This window comes from Enhydra lutris, unplaced genomic scaffold (genome assembly GCF_002288905.1).
Source record: "Enhydra lutris kenyoni isolate GAN:26980312 unplaced genomic scaffold, ASM228890v2 scaffoldscaffold1, whole genome shotgun sequence".
Taxonomy (NCBI): domain Eukaryota; kingdom Metazoa; phylum Chordata; class Mammalia; order Carnivora; family Mustelidae; genus Enhydra; species Enhydra lutris.
The window spans coordinates 98,167,761-98,189,233 of NW_019154085.1; the positions used below are offsets into that span (position 1 = coordinate 98,167,761).

General features: G+C 41.9%; 1 protein-coding gene across 1 annotated transcript in view; it reads left to right on the top strand.

The window, feature by feature from the left end:
• LOC111140922 (NCK associated protein 5) overlaps positions 1-21,473 on the top strand; it is a 784,669-nt gene that overhangs the window by 550,913 nt on the left and 212,283 nt on the right. The window contains exon 6 of the mRNA XM_022493188.1: positions 1,618-1,767. Coding sequence (XP_022348896.1) covers positions 1,618-1,767 — 150 coding nt within the window. The remainder of the gene's footprint in view (positions 1-1,617; positions 1,768-21,473) is intronic.

A 21,473-nucleotide genomic window follows, 5' to 3' on the forward strand; every position in this document is an offset into this window, starting at 1 on the left:
AAAGTAGCTGGCTTTACAGTCCCAGTTTAGTGTTTAATTACAGTCTCAAATCTTAAAAGAGAAACAAGAGGACCTCTTCATTTCCAAGTTGACTTGGTAACTCTACATGCTTCATGTTCCTTACCACAGAAATGAAAGTCTGACAAGTGACCAGACCTTAAAGAATCAAAGCCATAAAGAATTCAATCATGATCTGGATTTTTGTCCTGCCCTGAGGATGTCCACCTTAAACTTGCATGACATTTATCCGAGCTGAAATCCTACATGCTATGGACGTGAACACGTCAGCACGATAATATGTGGTTAGACATGCCAAGGCCTGATTTCATAAAGAGATATCACCTTCCTAATCAATTGTGCATTTCTTTAGAGAGATGACAGAAGAAATGATAGCTTGAAATCTATATAAAACAAATTAACATGGGTCAAGTTACTGTGGGTCTCCAGGTGTGTCTATCTATTGATGTATATTAATACATCTGTATATATATATTAAGACCTATTTTTACATACTTTATCATTTATTTTCAAAAAATAAGTTAAACATTTTTAGAACCTCTGAAGCACTTTTGTGAACACAGTTTGAAAAACTGGCCTTTCCACTCTAAGTAGATTTTTTAAGGGCCTAGAGATGAAGAATGCTAGCTTTTTCGCTTTCTATTGGCAAATGATCTGAGTTAGTGCTAAATATAAAGAAGTCTCTCACCACTGGTAATCCACTTTAGCCCACATGGTTGACAACCAGTTGGTAGTAAGGCAACGATTTCTGAGGTATCTGGGTTAGGATTCAGTAGTGTGATGGAATGATGTCACCTGGTTCTGTAGCGCAAGGTTTTTAATATATGTGCAGAATGGATGAGATTTTTTTTCCCTCATATGATATTCTCTTGACATTTCTTTTTCCCTTGAAAACAAGAGGCAATCATAAGGCTCAAATTAACACTTCTCAACTTCCAAAAGCTGCCAGAGATAAGGTTGAGTGAGGAGCTTCCAACAGTGAGGAAAGACAAGATAAGGACATTTTATGTCTGCCTCAAGGCTATACTACAAATCCTGGAGTGTTAGAAAAGGAACTAAAGGGTCCTTAAGAGCTGTGTCATCAAGCCAAAGGAACTAATTGGTTTCATATTAGAATTCTGAAATCACTCTCATTTCAATATTTCATAATATTTTATTTTCCCTTAGAATAATTAAATAGTTGCATGTCCAATGACTTTAACAATCCTCTTTTGAGGAGCTAAGCTCTTCATAAATCAAGGTATCAAGGTTGATTTGTTTTTTCTTAGTTTGGAGTACAGCTGAATTCCATGGTACAGATAAAAATGGATTAGCCCCCATGATTCCATCTAGGGTTTTGTTGGCTGGGTCAGCTTCTCCAGCAGGGCAGAGGACTTCTGCATTCAGGGGTATTGACCCAATGGCTTTTTCTTGCCAAGATTCACTAATTTATGGTGTTTTACTAATGTAATACTATTGAGAATTTGTTAGCAAAATCTTCTCTGCCTCAGCCCCAAAAAGAACATAAAAGCAGTAGAGAGGTTACACACTTTTCAGCTGCAGACTCTTTCCTGTTTTTCAAGGGAGATCATTGAAAATAGTAATTCTTTCTCACGTCAGGAAAAACTGTCAGAGGAAGAGCGAAAACACAAGGAAACTTTGGAAGGTCTTCACATGGTGGTGGATGAGGATTCGAGGAGTGAAAGCAGCAGTGCAGATGAGGGGAAAGAAAACACCAAATTCCTGTTGGAAAGATTGAAAGCTCTAGAGGTAAGAAATGAAACAATTTTTACATGTTTAAAGAAAAATGACAGCGCTCTGCTTCTTTTATTGACATCGATTTTGAATGAGTATAAGTCTTCCTTTCTCGGTTCTTCTAGAGGAATAAGATCCTAGGATCTCCCATTGTGATTCATTTATCACTGATGAGCAAAAAGTTAAAATCTGTAGTAATGAGGGTATTTACTTTGTGATTCTGATTACAATGCCTTAGAAAGTGTACAGAGGACAGTAATTCATTTTAAAATTCAGTTCAGCCCTCAAACTGGATCAGGACTCCAAAAATGGCATGCTTCGTGAGGAAAGGTGCTATGTGATATTTCACTTTGTTTTCCCAATACCTAATATAATAAATAATTGAGCAAATTAATATATACACTATCCAGTACTAATAAAGATGACTGCAAGAAAAAAAGTCAAATTTTTAAGTAGTGAAACATTTCTTAAAAAATTTGTGCAGAAGTTTGGCATGTAAAACATAAACAGAAGTGAGGCTGAGCTGAGGGCACTTTAAGGAGGATGGGGAGCCACCACAGCCTTCCAGAACGATCTGGAACCACTGGTCTCTTACTGAGTGGCCTTAGGCATCACTGTGTGTGCTAATTCCTCAATGTTTATGGCTTTCCTCAAAGAACATTCCAGTTATTAGATCTTGATTGATATCTCACATGTGGAAAGATTGAGTGAAGATGGCTTTCTCTACAGGTTGTCTTAACACCTCAAACAGGGACATAGTTACTTTTAAGCCTGACGGTGGTGAGCCCATCTCATCTTAACTAGGTGCAAGAGGCCTTCAGCTAACATCCAAATATAGAGTTCAACAACAGGGTTGACAGAAGCCTGAAAGCGTAATTAATGTGAAGAAACAAGACCCAGAGAGGTCTTGTTCTCTATGCTTGGTTATTGCCTCCAATTTGCCATGTTGTCTACAGTGAACATGCCCTTTTTACACTAATTTCCTTGGCAAAGGTCAAGCAAAAGAGTTCAGATTATGGACTCTGGAGCCAGATTCCCAGAGTTTTGTATGAATCTCAATTCTACTCCTTTCTAGTTTTGAAACCTTGGGTCAGTTTTCCAGGCTCTGTGCCTCTGTTGACTCAGCAGCAAACATGGAGATCCTAATAGTAAGCTATCTTCTGGGGCATTGATGCCGACGAGGTGAGTTAATATTTGCACAGTGGTGCCTGGCATATGGCCTCCTCCATACACCCACTCCAAGGCTCCTGACTTTGTTATATCATTTTTTTTCTATTTTTCTGGATTCAACAATTAATACAAGAACTACGAGTGGAGAAACTGAGCTACTCCACACATAAGCAACTGAGTAGGGACAGGTTTGACACCAAACATGGGGCAGAAGAGAAGTCAACGTAGGAAACATCTGGCAGCACCACTGGGGCACACAGCCAGGAATCCTTCTTGTCTCCACAGAGCTTCCCACACTTGTGTTGTTTTTAAGAAAGTCACTGAGGAAGGTGGGAAAGCCTTCTCAAGGGAGACTGAGTTTGCTGTCTGAGAGCTTTGAGAAAGTCATAGCTTCGTCTAGAGTTTGAATTACCTGGATTTAATAGTAGAAATTTAGTTGATACTACATTTTCTTATTTCCCTAGAACCAGCTACTTAAATTGTTAGTTTTATTCCTAATTACAGTGACTACGGCTCATAGTTCATTTAATTATCACTGAGACAACTTTGGGAAGGACATTTCATTTAATGAAGCAAAGAGGTATTTTACACATATCTTTGGCAGCAAATGTTTCTTAAGCCCCCACTGAGGAAAAGAGAAAAGAGAAACAGTATTTTTTTTTTCTTTCACAGAGATCTTTCTACTTCAGGCAACAACTGTTGCATCCAGTGAGAGTTGGATGCAATAGATGGTATCTCTAAGGGCCATTAATCTCCACAATTTTAATTCGCTAAAAAACATTTTATTTTCTAAATTAGTTTCTTCTGGTCAGGGTCACTGCTTGCTTCCTAAAATTCTTTGCCCAGTGTTAAGTAAATTCTCTTCTTACCCCCAGTTCTCACTACTACCTATTAGAACCTGATCCTTAGCTATTTCCTCCAAATCCTTCAGCTGCAAGGCATTTCTCCCTTGATCATTTCTGCAACTCAGTTCCCGGCCTGACAGAGAACATGGCCAGGTCTTTCCCACGTGCTTCTTCTCCCTCAACGAAGACTCCGTCACTGGTTATGCAGGGCTCTATACTTGGTCCCTGAACTCCACGCATGGCCTCATTCCATACTGTTCCCACTGCTCATGAAGGTATTTTGCTAAATTAAACATTTGCCTTCCAAATAGGGCTCCTGGGCCAGCAGTCAAAATAATAATTAATTCTCACTCCCTCTGTCTCTCTATCTCTCCCTACGCTCCTCTCTCTTTTGTCTTAGCAATTGGCAACTACTCTCCCTGGGCCTAAACTGTAAGATTTGTTTAGGGTCCTGCTGTCTGATGGAGGAACTATTTGCTGTATTTTATATCTGTGCCATAAGAGCCACATGGGTGATAAAGACGCCACTTGCTCATTTTCTGTAGCTTTTAAGTGCCAGGTGTAGTGTTTTCTGTTTTCTAAAAATTCTGTTTTTCAAGACTTGTGTTTAAAAAACTGCTTACTCGGGGCGCCTGGGTGGCTCAGTGGGTTAAAGCCTCTGCCTTTGGCTCAGGTCATGATCTCAGAGTCCTGGGATCGAGCCCCACGTCGGGCTCTCTGCTCAGCGGGGAGCCTGCTTCCCTTCCTCTCTCTCTGCCTGCCTCTCTGCCTTCTTGTAATCTCTGTCTGTCAAATAAATAAATAAAAATCTTAAAAAAAATTAAAAAAAAATTTAAAAAAATTAAAAAACTGCTTACTCAACTTACGATCAAGCTCACTATTTTCATCAGCACTGCCATGTCACAGGCCCCGTCTAACAAAGACCCCTCTCTCCCACCCCATCCCCGATCACTGAGTCTAGGGATTTTCCCAGACTTGACCTCCACAGTCCATTGACTTGACCTTGTGTCTTCCGTGTTCCCTTGTGCCTGCCCTGGGTTTTGGCCTCAAGGCCCTGGATTTGCTTATGGGCATGTTCCTTAAAATACATGATTTGCTTGTCTCAGGCCTCCCTCTGCACATTTCCACCTGCCCTTTCTAATCACTCATTGAACAGCTTCACCCCTGACTAGAAATCAAGCTGGACATGCCCTTTGCTCAGTCTCAACTCCCACAGCATTTCCGATTCCCAGACTCTAGCCAGGGGAAGAGCAAGCCTAAGACAACCTGGGAGTTCTGACCCTCCAGGTAAGTGCTAATGCCTTAGCTATAGCCTCAAGGTCAGAGGAACTTGGCTTCTTATATAAAAGATTTATTTTGTGCAGAAAAACATGGCAATTAAATGTTATAAAGTGAATAACAGCATTTTCTACTTAGTTATACCTTTCCATGAAAGTGTGCCAATTAAAGTGCTAAGCATAAGCATTTTTGTATATCAGTATTCCTATTTAAAATGAGGTAATTTAAAATAGTAATTCTCAAAGCTGTCTGCACATCACAATTATATGTAGAGTTCGTAGTCAATAGATATTTATTGAATTCATTCTATGGGCCAAATACTAGGAGTAGACCAGTTTTCATGGTCCAAAACCCCAGAGAACAGAGACAGAAACTACACACTTAAAAAGTAAATAACCAAGCAAACAAACAAATAGACAAATGAGTGCCTCTGAATAAGAAAAACCAGGTGATATAGTCATAAGAGAGTGGGGGGTGGAAATGAGAGAGGCATTTGCCTACAATGGTGTCTGATTCCCAGGCCATTTGGCTGCAGTATAAATAACACAAGGGAGGGGACCCTGGATGGCTCAGTTGGTTAAGCATCTTCCTTCGGCTCCAATCACAGTCCTGAGGTCCTAGGATCAAGCCCCGCATCGGGCTTCCTGATTAATAGGGAATCTGCTTCTCCCTCTGCCTCTCCCCCCGCCAACCTTCTTCTTCTTCCTGGGTACTGTCGCTCACTAAAATGAATGAATAAAATCTTTAAAAAATAAATAAATAAATAACACAAGGGAGATAGCTGTATAAAGATCTGGATGATGAACAAGGAGAAACTGCAACTGGGTAGCCTAGATATATGGTGGAAATGTTTCAAGTTAGAGGAACAGAAGAAGGAAATTTGTCCTGGAACGCAAGTGTAAGGTTAAAAAATAGGAAGAAGATGAATTCAGAGGGATAGACAAGGGCTAGACCCTTTAAAGCTTTATAGTCCATTGTCACAGTAAAGACTTTGAATATAATTGTAAATTTAAAGGGACACTGTCAGAGGTTGTTAACTAGGGAAGTAACATGGTCCGACTTGTGCTTTAGGACAATAACCCTTGCTTCTTGGTAAGCTAATTGCAGGACAGGAAGTCCAGGCTTCCTGTCCGGAATTAGATTCCAGATGGAAGTTGTTAATAGACTGGTCTAGAACAGGTACCTAGGACTAACAGGAAATAATAATATATAATAATATCATTAGACTATTGGACTAGAGGGAAATAATGATGATGAGAGTGGTGGCAAGCCCTGATATAAAGCTTATTCAAGCACTCTTCCAGTTTATCTGTCTATACATAAACACATATACACACTATTTTAATCTTTATAATAAACATGTGGGGGGAGGGGAGATATGCTTATGTCCATTTTACAGATGAGGAAACTGAGCCCCCAAAGGTTGGGTAAGTTGCCAGTAAGTGTGAGACTTAGAATTTGAACTCCACTGTGGTTCCATTTCCCTGTGCTAATAAGAAATGGTCAAGTAAGTATGTGTTGTAGAAGTAAAACCTATTGGAATTACTGAAGGATTGGATGTAGAATGTATGAGAAAGTGAGAAATCAAGAATGACTTTTAGGTTTTCAACCTTAGCAACCGAGTTACAGCAGATTTCTGGGACAGGTCGGATTCAGAGCAGAGGTGACTTGGGGGAAGGAATATACAATCATCAGTTTGTTTTGTCTATGTGAAGTTTAGATTCCCTCTAAACATTCAAGTGATGATGTTGGTAGGCAGTTGGATATCCAAGGCCAAGGTCAGGGCAAGAGATATAGATTTCAGAGTCATCAGCATATAGATGGCATTCGACATTGTGGGACTTAATAAAGCAACATCAGAAGTAAGTGTAAATGTGGACCATAATAGGGCAAAGGACACACTCCTGCAGTGCCCCTCCATTAGAGGTCTGGCAGAGGAAGGAGAGCTAGCCAGTGAGCCTGGGAAAGAGTCTTATCAGGTAGGAGGGAAATCAGAGAGGTGAGGTGTCATAGAAATCTAGAGAAGAAAGTGTTTCAAGGGCAGCCTTATCAGTACCACTAACAGAATAAGAAAAAAAATAAAAACAAAAAACAGAATCCATCACTGGCTCTGGCAAGGGCTGGGGATAGCTAAAAGCTTGATGACAACAGCTTCTGGTTGGAGCAGGTAGAACAGAAAGGAGATGGAGACAACACAAACAGACAGCTCTTTCGAGAAGTTTTCCTGTGCAGTGGAGCTGACATGGAGACATTTATGCCCAGAGAGAGAGACAGCAAAGAGAAGCTCGTAAATACAAAAACAACAACGAAAAGCAGGGGACTGTTGGTGGCGCGCCAGTGTACCACTGAGAATGACCCAGTGGGAAAGACATAAGCCACGATGCAGGAGAGAGAAATAGAAATGCTGGAGTGAAACCTTCAGGGGGTGAAACTCGTGCAGAAACAGAGCTTCTGAAACTTCAGATGCCTAGCTGACAACCGGGGAAACTCCAACTCTTGAAGTTGAAAGTGGAATCAACATCTGTGTTGTCATAAAGCCTGCAGAGGATTTAGATGCACAGCCAGGATTGAGAACCACAGAAAAGTCTTTGAGTGATATAAAAAACTCTTCAAACACCTTAGGTCCAGTTCAGTAGAACTTTCCCCGAATCTTCAAGCTCAGATGCAGAAGCCCCGCCCACCCTCACATGCCCAGTGCCAGGGGACTTAGGAGCCTGAGGAAAGCTGTAATTACGACCATCTTCCTCTCCTCATTGATGGCTCCCTTGCCATGGAATGGGTATGATATCCCCAGGCTTAGCTTCGGCTCTTTGCTGATGAGAGGAAGTCTAATTTCTTAGCATTCCCAGTTGGCTTTAAGTTCTTACCTTCTCCTTCCTCTCACTTTTATCCTCTTCTATCCTAATATGACATAAAAAGACATTTTAAAAGTTATAAAGAAACATGCTGGTTTCTTCAGAGTACTGTCTGAATAGAAGTCCTTAACTGTTTCCTTCTCATCTTTAAATTCTGTGACAGGCTGCTGACAGGTAACTCCAGACATCCCTATCTTAAAACATCTGGTGTATATCTTTCTCCTGATTAATTTGTATCCAACTCTGGGTCACCTAGCAACAATCACTAAGCTAAGATTAGAGACAAAAAGTCCTCTTTGGCAAAAGGGCTTGAAGATTAAAAAAAAAAAAAATCCTATGTCAGTATATAACTTTATACTAGCAATTTTCTGATTATAAAAGTAACAGTCACATCATAGGAAGTTAGGAAAATACAAGGCAATAGAGAAATTGTAATCATACCACTCAGAAATATCTGCTGCTGACATTTTAGCATGCCTATCTCCACTTTTTTTCCTGTTATATTTAATCAAATTAGGAAATAATAAAATAGCACTTCATACAGTTTATAGCTTGCTCCTTTATGTAATATATTTTTTTTCCATACTGTTTTTCCATACTGCTCAGTGTTTCTTAAGATATGATTTGACAGCTATGCAGAAATTCATCAAATGAATACAGAGTACCATTTATTTAATCTCTTTGGATACTTAGGTTGTTGACACATTTTCATTATTATAATGTTGTGATGAGAATCTTGGTACATAAACATTTTACACATATATTTTAATAGAATATTAAAACATGCCCATTCTTTTTTAAAAAGTTATGCAAGTAGGCTGTTAGATTTCTTCATACCTAGTTAAGAGTAAGTGGCTCTCTAAAATGAAGAACTCCAGAGGAGACTCTGAAAGGAACAGCACCTTTAGGGAAAAGCACCCAAACCCCCATTTAAGGCACCACCCTTGTTGCTTGGTACAGGATGAAATGAGGGGAAAGTCCATGGGCTGCTGGAACAGTTTCAGAGACCTGAATCCTTGGGAGGACTTTACAAGGCAGGTGATCCTATGGCTCTTTCAGGGAACTCTGTTTGTGATTGTTCATTCAGTTGCAAGTTACAGAGGATTTACTTGGCTGACGTAAGCGAAAGCATGTTCGTGGAACTAGAAATGGAGGTGTAACAGTGGATGGAGGCCAAAGGAATGCAGAGGTTCAGAGGAGGTCAGGGAGTTGTTTCCACCTCTCAGCTTTGCTCTCCTCTAAGTGGGTTTCAGGCTCTCTAACGCAGGCACTCTTAATGTGTTGGGGAAAATGGCAGCCAGAAGCCTCCAGGTTAGTGCACCCCTGAATCAGTGACCCCAGTGAGAGGACTGTTGCTCTTTCTAGTAGGTCCATAAGAACTCCTAGACTCCAGAGAGGAATATTGTTGGCATGTGTTAGCATCCTGGCCATTGGAGGGTGGAACATCTCAACTGACAATCCCATCAGTTCCATGATTTAGCAAAGTTCTACTATTTTGGTTATTCAAATGTCAGAAATGCTTTCATATCACTCAGGAAGATAGGTTGGGGCCTAGTCTCGTCCTTTTCTTCTGTGGTATCTTCTTTCTTCTTCTGACTTCACCCTCTCCTCCATCTCCTCCTGCTGCTCCCCTCCTACTTCCCCTTCCTTCTTCCTTTTTTCTCCTCCTCACTCTCTCACTCCTTCCTCTCTCCCTTCTTTGGCAACTCTAGGCCTGGGCTGCTACTGGATGCTGGACTTGCGAAAGATCCACGGAACATTTTCTCTGTCCTTGAGACACTCACATTGTTGGGAGGCAGACAAAACTACTCTAATTAAAATAATGAAGATACTATGTATTAAAATTTCACAAAAATGTTAAAAATTATGTACAAGAGTCTATGACACACCAAGGTAGAAGTGCCTGAGGGAATTCTTTTTAGAGAAGGCATGGAGATAAGAAGGTGCCATTTGAACCAAGTCTTGGAGGCTTCTTGCAAACTTTCCAGGCAAACAATAAGAAGAGAGGCAGAGGGAGTTGCCTGGCTAAAAGCCGGAACCAATCTCAAGGAGCCACCAGCAAGTGGGCCTGCCTGAAGCCTGAGGTACTTTTGACCAAAAATTAGACTCAAAGCCTTAGTCTGTCCTATGTGCAAGTGTGTGGAGCTACACATCTACCCAACACATAGATATTAAAAGCGAACATTATTTCTTCTCCTTCTTCTTTCTTTGGATTTACGGCATGGTCAAATCAAACCTCTAGCCTGTCTACAGATGTTCATAACTAACAGCCCCTCAAGCCTCTACAGTACCCCGGAGCCTCAGGTCCCCATGGTGTTTCAGCCTGTCTTCACAGCATAAAATAACACGGCCAAACAAACACACCAAGGGGCAGCACAAACAGTTCTGAGCCATGGGGAGAATATTTATGGCCTGAAAACTGAGGCCCCCACTGACTTCATAGTGCAGGAAAATATGCGCCTGCCATAAATTAAAGTTGTACCAATCACCGAAAGCCTTTGATCGGCACTCCCTGTCTTCCGCCTGTCTCTTTACTATTGATGTGAGGGAACAGAACTTGTCTGCAGTTTACTCTCCCCCATCACAGGAGGCTGAGGATTTCTCTTACCTTGGGTTTTGTTAGCGTTGACAGTACTGTTTTACAGAAGCCCTTTTGGCCTTCCAGCTCCTGGAAGCTTGTTCAATCAAGACATAACCTTTTATCAGTTATGACCCACTGTGGAGGGAAAGAAAACATCCTCAGTGGGAGGTAGTGGGCTCGAGTGTGAGGGCACCTGTCCCTGCAGTGCATCGTGGGGCCAGATTTGGGTGGACCCTTGTTGGAAGCACCTCAGATGTTAGGGGAAAACAGAAAGCCAATATATCAGGAATTAATCTGCATGAATGTGTTACTTGGCCCTACTCAGACTTGTGCGGGAGCTTGTAAGGAAACCCCAGATCTTAGAGAAGGCCAATGCATCAAGGACTAATCTCCATAAATATTCTAAGAGCCATCAAAGAAGAAAAATGAACTGTAGAGCCAACATTAATTGTGCCCACAGATAATTAGAACAAAGTGTTGTTAATTGTGTGTTGGTTTAATGTTATGTAGCCGTGGACTTGTTTTTTTTGTTTTTTTGTTTTTTTTTTTCCCCTTCACGGAGAGTATAAATTTTGATGTCAAAAACTGAAAGCTGGCTGGCTTGATTAATCAAAAGGCCTCAGTTTGCTTAGTTACAGCCAATTAGCAGTTTAGTCCTTACTCTACAAAATATGATTAAGCTTAGTATGTCATGAGTATAATTGGAAAACAAAACCCCAAATCTTGGTTCTTTTTGCACAGTGGGTGTCTAAGCTGTCCTAGATGTGACGCTTCTAGGTAACATACCTGAGTGTCATGAATAAAAATTAGAAGCTGTGACTCAGAAAGCAGTATGATTGATGAGCAGTCCCAGTTTTACAACCACAGCATTCTTTAAACTCTGCTAGTTTGCCAGGAGAAAATGTTCCATAGCCTTGGGAAGTGGGGGAGTAGCTCCAGAATGGGGTCCAGAAAACTTCCCTGGTTCCAAGGATTGGTATTACCTTTAGCAGCTGAGGCAGGAATATGGTTACTCTAGCACTCTGAGGTGTTGTAAGGAATCCACTTGGTCTGATCTCTCAGCCTTCGGAGGATGACCTAATTCATTAGCATTCAAAGCAGCCCCAACCCTAGAGCCTTACTACTTGGGAAGTGAGAAATATTACCAAAGAGTGTGACCGAGTGCTACAATGAATCAGGGATTTTCAGATTTGAAGGTGGGAGGAGGGATTATAAATGCAAGCTACCATGGGCACAAGGATCTCCAGTATCAGTTTGGATAATCACTCCTGTTTCCGAACTAGATATCTAAAGTCTGTCTTTGCTTTTATTTGTGAATGTAACTTTGAAAAATGTAAACGTCCTCCACATGCTCAGTAGCATTCCTGGTTTCCTAATTGGAGCTCATTAGTTCTAGTACTCCGAGAATAAGTGCAACCTCTCTTTCAGAGTTCACTGTTCACAAGTATTCAACTAATACAGCAGAGGAGGGCTCTTCCAGAAGGCAGGTTTCCACTATACTTTTAAAGAAGGGGTGGATTTGTAGAATGTGCGTATTGTTTGTTTGGTGAGCATAGTATCTCAGCACAGCAAAGGAAAAAGAAGAAATACTTTTAAAATTACAAGGTGGTTAAGCATCTGACTCTTGATTTCGACTCAGGTCATGATCTCAGGGTCCTGAGATTGAACCCCACATCAGGCTCCTTCCTCGGTTTGGAGTCTGCTAAAGATTCTCTTTCCCTCTCCCTCTGCCCTTCCACTGCTTCTCTCTCTCTCTCTCTCTCTTAAATAAATAAAATCTTGACAATAACTAGGAACATGATCAGTCTGAAAATTCTGGATCTTCTTTCTCTCAGGACAGAGGCTTTTCCTTTGCTTGTGTCTCATTTGTAGTCACAGCCACGGGAGCTTTCTTAGAAACAGGAAAAACACCTTTTCTTGCGGCATCATTGTTTTTCACTTTTTATGTGCCTAGGGTCAAAGTCAAATTGGTTTTCGTAATCTCATAAAATACCAAGATGGTCATGAATTCGTTTAGAGGAGACTGTCTCCTATACAGTGTAGTAACTGGAAGGAAGTAGCTCTGTAGGTAATTCCAGCTTAAAACGAAAAGCAACTACAGGCAAACAGCATATGAAGTACAGATGTTCCTAAGCCCATGATGATAAAATGGGTTCCTCAGAAATCCGAATAACCAAAGGTCCCCCTGCAGTCTTGTTTTATGAGCGAGAGGCAAATAAGAAAACAAACAGATTTTCTCCCCCAAAAACAATGGCTGGGTATTTTCTGAGATGAATATAAATTCTTGAGTGCAGACCTCATTTATGGCCTTGCCCAATTCTCAGTGCCCCCAAACTGATCCTGAGGGCTTTGTCACAAAGTTGTAAAAGCATGTGGATCATCAAAAAGAATCTAAATGATGCTTGTTATTAAGTAATTATAATACTTTAAATAGGCATATACTGCTTATATGCTTATAATGATATTATAATATCATTTATAATAATGATATTATAGTAGTTATGTAACATTGCAACCTCTTGTTGCCAATCAGATCGTAAATTTGATATATTTACTGGTAATACATTTTGGGGGGGAATTATTTTAAAAAAATACTGATCTGATCATCTTATGTGAATCTTCAACTTAGATCAGCCTACAATTCCAAAAAGCATTTTTTTAAAAATATTTTTAGGAAGGTACGTGCTAGGAGTAAATATAGAGAGAACAGATTAAAGTTTGGTCTGTTTCAAGAATTAATTTCTTTTTGTTTTTTTAAAGATTTTATTTATTTATTTGATAGAGAGAGATCACAAGCATGCAGAAAGGCAGGCAGAGAGAGAGAGGAGGAAGCAGGCTCCCTGCTGAGCAGAGAGCCCGATGTGGGGCTCGATCCCAGGACCCTGAGATCATGACCTGAGCAGAAGGCAGAGGCTTTAACCCACTGAGCCACCCAGGCGCCCCCAAGAATTAATTTCTCTATATTATAGTCACCTGTTATAAAACGCCAACTTCCAAAGAGCTGGAAAAGAATTCTTTGTTCTTCTTCCTTCTCTCCTGTCACTCTGATATCCTCCTTCACTTATTCTTAGACGTACAGACAGACAGACAGACACACACCTCGGATATATATACATCGCACCCAACTCCAGTGTCCCCTCAGGCCGCAGGGGTAGCTGAGAGTGGACATTCTTCCATTGTGTCCTGTGATGTGGGGACCACTGGCCATTCTGCTTCCAAAGTTCTAGACTTTTTAAAAAATTTTCCCCATTACTGATCCTCGTATTATACTTGCTCACCAGCTTTTTTGTTTCTTCTCATCACTAGGGAGATGGAGAGGAGCTGAAGGTCTCTTATCCCTTTTCCCCACCATGTTTCTTTTTGCTGGTTTATCTGGATCCTCGTTGCTTCTGAGGTGGGACACCAAACACTCAGTGTGGCATCGTTCTTTTCCTTCCATTTGTGTTTGCCTCTCCTTCCACATACTGAGCTGGTTAGAATGAATCAGCTCGTCACCTTATATTAATCTTATGGTATTTTAGGCCCTAAGCTAAAGGTCCTGTGCTCAGGACCACTTTCCACTTGCCAAAGTGGAGAGGTGATGGAGGAGGGCGGGGTGGGGAGGCGAAAAGTTGTATCCAGTCTGTGTTCATTTCCAGAACCACAGCTTCCGGGTTCCAGCTGGCCAAGATTTGCCTCTTTGCTGGTGCCTTTCATCGTTGACTTTGCACGGAGGGCCTAGAGCATGGGTCTCTCACTCAGCGTCTCATTTGAGGTTGTCTAAATAGCTTGTCACCGTTTGTCATTCCACCTCCTAGATTCCCATTTGGTCCCCAAACCTTCACTCTGATTGGCCAATTTATGTTTTCTCCAACTGCTTGTCAGTGAGGCTGTCAGCTGCTGCTGTTTTCTCTGCCGCCTCTGCCAGTGCCCCTCCACTGCTGGAGGCTGTGCTTCAGGGAGTCTTTAAAGCAATTCTTCTGCACTCTCAGCAGGCAGCAGTCCCTTTTAACTTCTCTCCTCAGCTATTTGGGTACCTGCTGCCAGCTGCTCTCTGCACATAACCAGCTGAGATGAATCACGTTGCAATGAGTTGCAAACCTGCATATAGCCAAACTAGTTCCCCACACCAGCCATTCATAAAGAAGACCACTCTTCTCTGGAAGGCTCATTTGCATCATTGCATCAGGAAAAGTACAGAGAAAAGGTTCAAAGGAAGTAGTCAAGGAAGTAGGATCTGTTTTGGGGATGAAAGAAATAAAGTCGTCATTGCCGTCTACCATTATCTAAATCAACCTGCAGACACTTGTCCCCTTTCCCCTCCCTTCCCTCTATCCCTCCAGCTTAAGTGTCATTCAGGAGGCACCAGTAAGGAGCCCGAGGAAGGAGAGAAGACTTCAGAGAAGTCCCCATGTGTCTTAGGTCAGGGTGATTTCAGTTTTGGTGCCAAGTTTGTATATCTCAGCACTGGAGCTAATTTCATAGCAGAAAGCATATGTTTATCCTTTCTAGAGACTAAGAAGCAATTCTCACACAGCAACCTAGGGCAGTGCCGGAGAGCAGTATCTTTCTTTATCCTCCAAAATGTGGTTTTATGAATTCACATTTCCTTCATCTAGGATTTAAGTTCCAAAAGAAAACAAGTATCCTGTGTGCCCTCACTAGCACGTGGGGTCCTGGAGGGCAAAGACAAGAGTTAAATTTCACCCTGAATCCCCGCTGGACAGCACCCATGGGCTTGAATTGTGTAGCCTTTGCCTAAATCTCCTCCGCACATGAATATAAAGGCTGAAAACCCAAAGAGGGGCCCTGTTGAAGTGATGGTAAAGATAAGATAATGGTCACGGAACTAGTCTGTTTTCCATTCATGGGCCTCGGGGAATTGTATGCTATCTGCTGAAAGGATCAGCAAATCCTTTATTTTGAAATTACACATAATTATTAACACTGATAAACCAAGAAATTACACAGCCCAGGATAGATTCATCTATTTTGCATCATTTCTCATTTTCATGTATTCTACTCTCAGTACATAAATTAGCATATCTTATTTTTAAATCAGCACTGCTGTGCAAGGCCATTTAATGACTTTTAGGCAGAGCTAACTAATCCATAGGTTGTCTTTTTACTTTTTTAACACCTAAGATGAGAGCTTTAAAAAAAATCCCGATGTTAACAAGTTGAAAGTGTGTAATTCTTGTAATTCTTGTAGTTCTTCCATTTGATTTCTGTGTCTCAGCATAGTTTTCTTTAACTTAAGGACTGCCCCCTGTATTTGAACCCATATTAAGCATGTGACAAACAAGTAGCCTTTTAAACCAACTCTGACCCTCTGGATAGACGTAATATGCCCCCTGGGAGAATGGAGTCTTTTTTTGAATGTGTAGGAAACACCTGTTCATTGACTTCATCCGTTTTGCTCAAATGCCTTATAACGTTTGCTTTTCAAAAATAAATCTGTGATAAGTTGGCCTCATAGATGAACTTCTGAAGGTGATAAAACATTCATGAAGTGAAGCTACTAGCTCACTTTTTAAAGTTTTTACTTATCTTTTGGCTTTCGACACGGAAATTGGAGACGGTCTGGGGAGATGGGAGGCAGTGAGTTTTTAGCCCCCACAGAAAGATAGATGGCATTTGAGAGCAACTGTTTCCCATAGGGTCATTATAAATTCCAAAGACCAGCAAAATATCATCATTACTCATTACCACTGAATTATATCCATGTGTTCACTCCGAAGACAGCTCAGGGTGTGGTATCAGTTGCCTCTTTTCCTCTTGATGTTCTAGAAGGTCACCTACCTTGGCTCTGCCAGAGGACAGCCTGTTTCTTAAAGAATATCTAACTGGGTACCTCACTTCCAGCGGCTTTTGCAGAAGTAGACTTGAAAATTGACTATCGAGCTGCTGCAGAGCTGATCGCATGGCCATTGTCACTTGCCTTCCCCTCTGACAGCATGAGTTACTCTCCATATCACTCATTTCCTCTAGTTTTAACTTCTTCCCCCACTCCGAGAGTCTAATATTAAAATGCAGATATCTTGGGATTACTCTCACGTGAGTATGAATTTTCTGACAAAACCAAGAGGACTTGCTTTCACCTGTTAGCCAAAGAAATAAATAGAGTTTATCCTGTTTGGTTCTGGACTTTTCTGGACTTTGAAATTTCCCTGATGTTGAGGCAGCATGGTAGAAGGGAGCTTAGCATTTGACGTCTTCAGTCCTGGGTTCAGGTCCTGCTCTTATCATTAACTTTGGGGAAGTTTATCAACACCTGTGAACCTCAGTTACCTCTTCTATAAGGTGGGGTAATAGTACGCGTGCAAATGGATTAAATGAAAAAGTACTATTTTTTTTAAAGATTTTATTTATTTATTTGACAGACAGAGATCACAAGTAGGTAGAGAGGCAGGCAGAGAGAGAGGAGGAAGCAGGCTCCCTGCTGAGCAGAGAGCTCGATCCCAGGACCCTGGGATCATGACCTAAGCCGAAGGCAGAGGCTTTAACCCACTGAGCCACCCAGGCGCCCCCCAAAAAAGTAGTATTTTTAAATGGGAGCCGAAGGTATAGCACTATAAGAGACACATTTTCCTTTTTAAACTGAATAGCAGAATTTTAAGGGTTATGCCTTTAGGTAAAACTGAGGCAATTTGTTTCACCCAACTTGTGGAAAAAGTGACATTTTAAGTATGTTAACCCTGGGTTCTGTGCCCTCCTAGTGACTAGTCAGGCATCGTGATGATGAGAAAGTACTTCCCTCAGTCCCCAACTGCTTATAGATCTTCTTTCCTGGTCCTTGGGCATTTTTCTTGCTGTCATTGATTGCCACATCCCCTGTGTCACTTTTCAGACCTCCCGTCTTCTTCATAAGTGAAGGAGTTTGAGAAACCTCTGACAGTGCTTTGATCACCACCCCCAGCCCCCACAGGAGGGTTAACTCACATGCCGGTGTTTCCTGCTGTCGGAACTGTGGAAGATGTGTCAGCCCCTTTTCCAGAGCCCTCATTTCCTTAGGGCTGTAAGTGTAGGGAGCATATCATCCATGATCCCCTTCTGTTCTCTGAGAACTAACAGCACTACCTTTCCCCTGAGGTATGTAGGATGCCTGACCAGCTTGGGATCCATCCTGCTTGCAGACTGCCTCGAGATCTTATTCCTCTTGTGGGACTCAAGCCCAGGTCTTGTCCACTGGATTCGTATTGCTTATCCTGTGGCCTTGCCGGTGGAGTCAGATCATGAAGGGCAGAGACTGAGGGAAGGCTTTGCCGGGGTGAACTCAGGGGCAAAGCCTTCCCTCAGTCTCCACCCTTCATTCATTTTGGTGTGGATACTTAGATACTTAGGCAAAGGTCCTGTTCTTCTTCTTGGAAGCCCCAACTCCACTCTCAACTGTGTCCTTTTTGTCCCAGTAACTTTTTTTTCTATTTTTAAAATTTATTTTTATTAACATATAATGTATTATTTGCCCTGGGTTACAGGTCTGTGAATTGTCAGGTTTACACACTTCACAGCACTCACCATAGCACATACCTTCCCCAGTTTCCATAACCCAACCACCCTCTCCATACCCCCCTCCCCCCAGCAACCCTCAGTTTGTTTTGTGAGATTAAGAGTCTCTTATGGTTTATCTCCCTCCCAATCCCATCCTGTTTCATTTTTTCCTCCCCTACCCCCCAAACCCCTCACTTTGCCTCTCAAATTCCTCATATCAGGGAGATCATATGATAATTGTCTTTCTCTGAATGATTTATTTCGCTCAGCCTAATACCCTCTAGTTCCATCCATGTCATCGCAAATGGCAAGAGTTTATTTCTTTTGATGGCTACATAGTATTCTATTGTATATATATACCACATCTTCTTTATCCATTCATCTGTTGATGGACATCTAGGTTCTTTCCACAGTTTGGCTATCGTGGACATTGCTGCTATAAACATTCAGATGCACATGCCCCTTCAGATCACTACATTTGTATCTTTAGGGTAAATACCCAGCAGTGCAATTGCTGGGTCATAGGGTAGTTCTATTTTCAACATTTTGAGGAACCTCCATGCTGTTTTCCAGAGTGGTTGCACCAGCTTGCATTCCCACCAACAGTGTAGGAGGGTTCCCCTTTCTCCACATCCTCGCCAGCATCTGTCATTTCCTGACTTGTTAACTTTTGTCCCAGTAACTTTTTGTCCCAGAGCAGTAACTCCATAGCTCACAGTGGTGTTTAGGAAGAACCCCAGGACATTTTCACAATGTCCATAGAGTCCTTTTCTCTTGTCTATGAAGAAGCTTTCTATGTGTTTCCTTATATTTTTTTTTTAGATTTTTATTTATTTATTTGACAGAGATCACAAGTAGGTAGAGAGGCAGGCAGAGAGAGAAGGGGGGAAGCAGGCTCCCTGCTGAGCAGAGAGCCCGATGCAGGGCTCGATCCCAGGACTCTGGGATCATGACCCGAGCCGAAGGTAGAGGCTTTAACCCATTGAGCCACCCAGGTGCCCCATGTTTCCTTACAGTAGTGTAGCTAGACATGCTCAAAATGTGGCTCTCCTGTTCTGACAAAAGGAAGAGGACATTAAGGTAATGTTTAACTCCCTGTCTGCCTACATTGGGATGCTCCCAGTGGCAGGAGACTTAACATTTTCCAAAGCAGCCCAAAGCTGTGTGCCCTAGGAGTTGAACACCTGGCTTAGCAGAGAACCTGAATTTGAAATGCAGGCTACCACGCTAGCCAGATTTGCTTTCTTGGACAAGTTATTCAAGCTTTCTTTGCTGTAGTTGTCTGTATGTAAATCGAGGATGATAATGTACCTAATACAGCATTGTTAGGAAGATGAAATGAGGTAGCAAAAAGTCCTTAGCCCAGGAGCTGGCACAAAATAAGGATTCAATAGGACGTTAGCTCAAATTTTATTTAGCTATCACCCATCTCTGAATGGCTTTCATTTTCTAGAATTACTTCTCTGAAGTCTGTCTTTCAGGAGTTCTGCCAGAGTATGCTGTTTCTGTCTCCTGAGGCCACAAAGGACAGTTTCATTCCTCTTCCTTGACAAGTTGTCTTATCGAGGGACAACTCTCATCACAGATCCTCCAAGACTTTTTTCCTGTAGGCTAAGTAGCCACAGCTTCTGCTGTTGCTCTGTGTGACACGGTTCCAGGCCCTTCCCCATCTTGATGCTTCTCCCTGATTGATCTCATTTTTCTATATGCCTCGTAAATGTGAGATCCAGCCGAATATAACTCCAGGCCCCACCTGAGTCGTAAAGGGCAGAGCAAAATCTTGTCCCTCTGTCCCCTCTGCACGTGTTATACCACTGATTAAAACACAGGTGCGCCTGGGTGGCTCAGTCGTTAAGCATCTGCCTTTGGCTCTGGTCATGATCCCGAGGTCCTGAGATCCAGCCCCTCACCCAGCTCTCTGCTCAACGGGGAGCCTACTTCTCCCTCTCCTTCTGCCTGCTGCTCTGCCTACTTGGGTTCTCTCTTTCTCTGTCAAATTAATAAATAAAAATCTTAAAAAAAAAAAAAAAAACCTGATAAAGCACACCGGGTGTGTTCTCATATTTTGACTTAGGCTGATTCTACCTACTTAAAGTCTGTAAGCCCTGAATCTCCTATGCCATGTGCTGATACCAAGTCTTTTCCTCCCCTTTTTCTTACTTTCTTTTTTTTTTAAAGATTTTATTTATTTTGTTTGACAGATAGAGATCACAAGTAGGCAGAGAGGCAGGCAGAGAGAGAGAAGAGGAAGCAGGCTCCCTGCCGAGCAGAGAGCCCGATGCGGGGCTCGATCCCAGGACCCTGGGATCATGACCTGAGCCGAAGGCAGAGGCTTTAACCCACTGAGCCACCCAGGCGCCCCTCCTCCCCTTTTTCTTATACGGCTGCTTTTCATTAGGAGTGTGGGGCATTGTGTTGACTTGAATTTGACCTGGTTGGATGTATTCCAGTGTGACCCATTGCTTCAGGCTCTCGGAGCCTTTCTTGATGCTGAGTCTTTTGCCCAAATCTGTGTTCTCCACCCTGCTGTGTGTCATCTGCAGATGTACTGAAAAGGCAACCCTTTTCATTGCTAAACTAAGAAACTTTATGACTGTCGATATCGTTTTCATGGCTAACTGAACTCCTATGACAAGAAACTGCTATTTTATAAGTTTGTTTCCCTCATTTATATAAGAAAAAGGTTGAGCAGATGGTTTCAGATTTCCTCCAGCTCTGGGCATCCATGTGATCACAGCTCCTTACCATACAGAAATAAACATCCTTATTGCTGGTTGTGATTTACTGGCTTTGAAGCTAACATTGGTGCATTTTTACCTTTCAAGTATATATTTTTCTTTGGGTGACATATGCTAAAATGGACTACATTCCTATTGATACAATCAGAGAAGATATTTTACATGTAACTTACAACAAAGATTCCATTATAGTCTGATCTTAATTGTTAAGCCATGGACAATCCTTACTTCATTGGTAGTGGAGCCTTGAATGGGAAGGCAGAGGGAAATGTGATAGTTTATTAGTATACAAATACCATTTAGGCGAGTCTAGCGAAAGCCAGTGGGATTTTGGGCATTGGCACTGTAAAACTCAACCTAGATCCTTCCCTATTTGAAAGTCCAAAAACGTCTCACTTGAATTAAATTGATGGATATAATGTAATTATTACAAAATAATAAGGCGTTATACCTGGGGACCCCCAGACTCTTTGACTTATATTCTCATTTTAATGACTTGGTGCAGATGGAGCAGGTTTTGCCAGACAGTTTACTTGGTCCTCCTAAGAGTTACTGGCCCTATTGGCAGATAGAAACCACTTAGTTTTATTAGACAGGGATAAAAAGTCACCTAGGGGGGCGCCTGGGTGGCTCAGTGGGTTAAAGCCTCTGCCTTTGGCTCAGGTCATGATCTCAGGGTCCTGGGATCGAGCCCCGCATTGGGCTCTCTGCTCAGCAGGGAGCCTGCTTCCTCCTCTCTCTCTGCCTGCCTCTCTGCCTATTATGATCTCTGTCTGTCAAATAA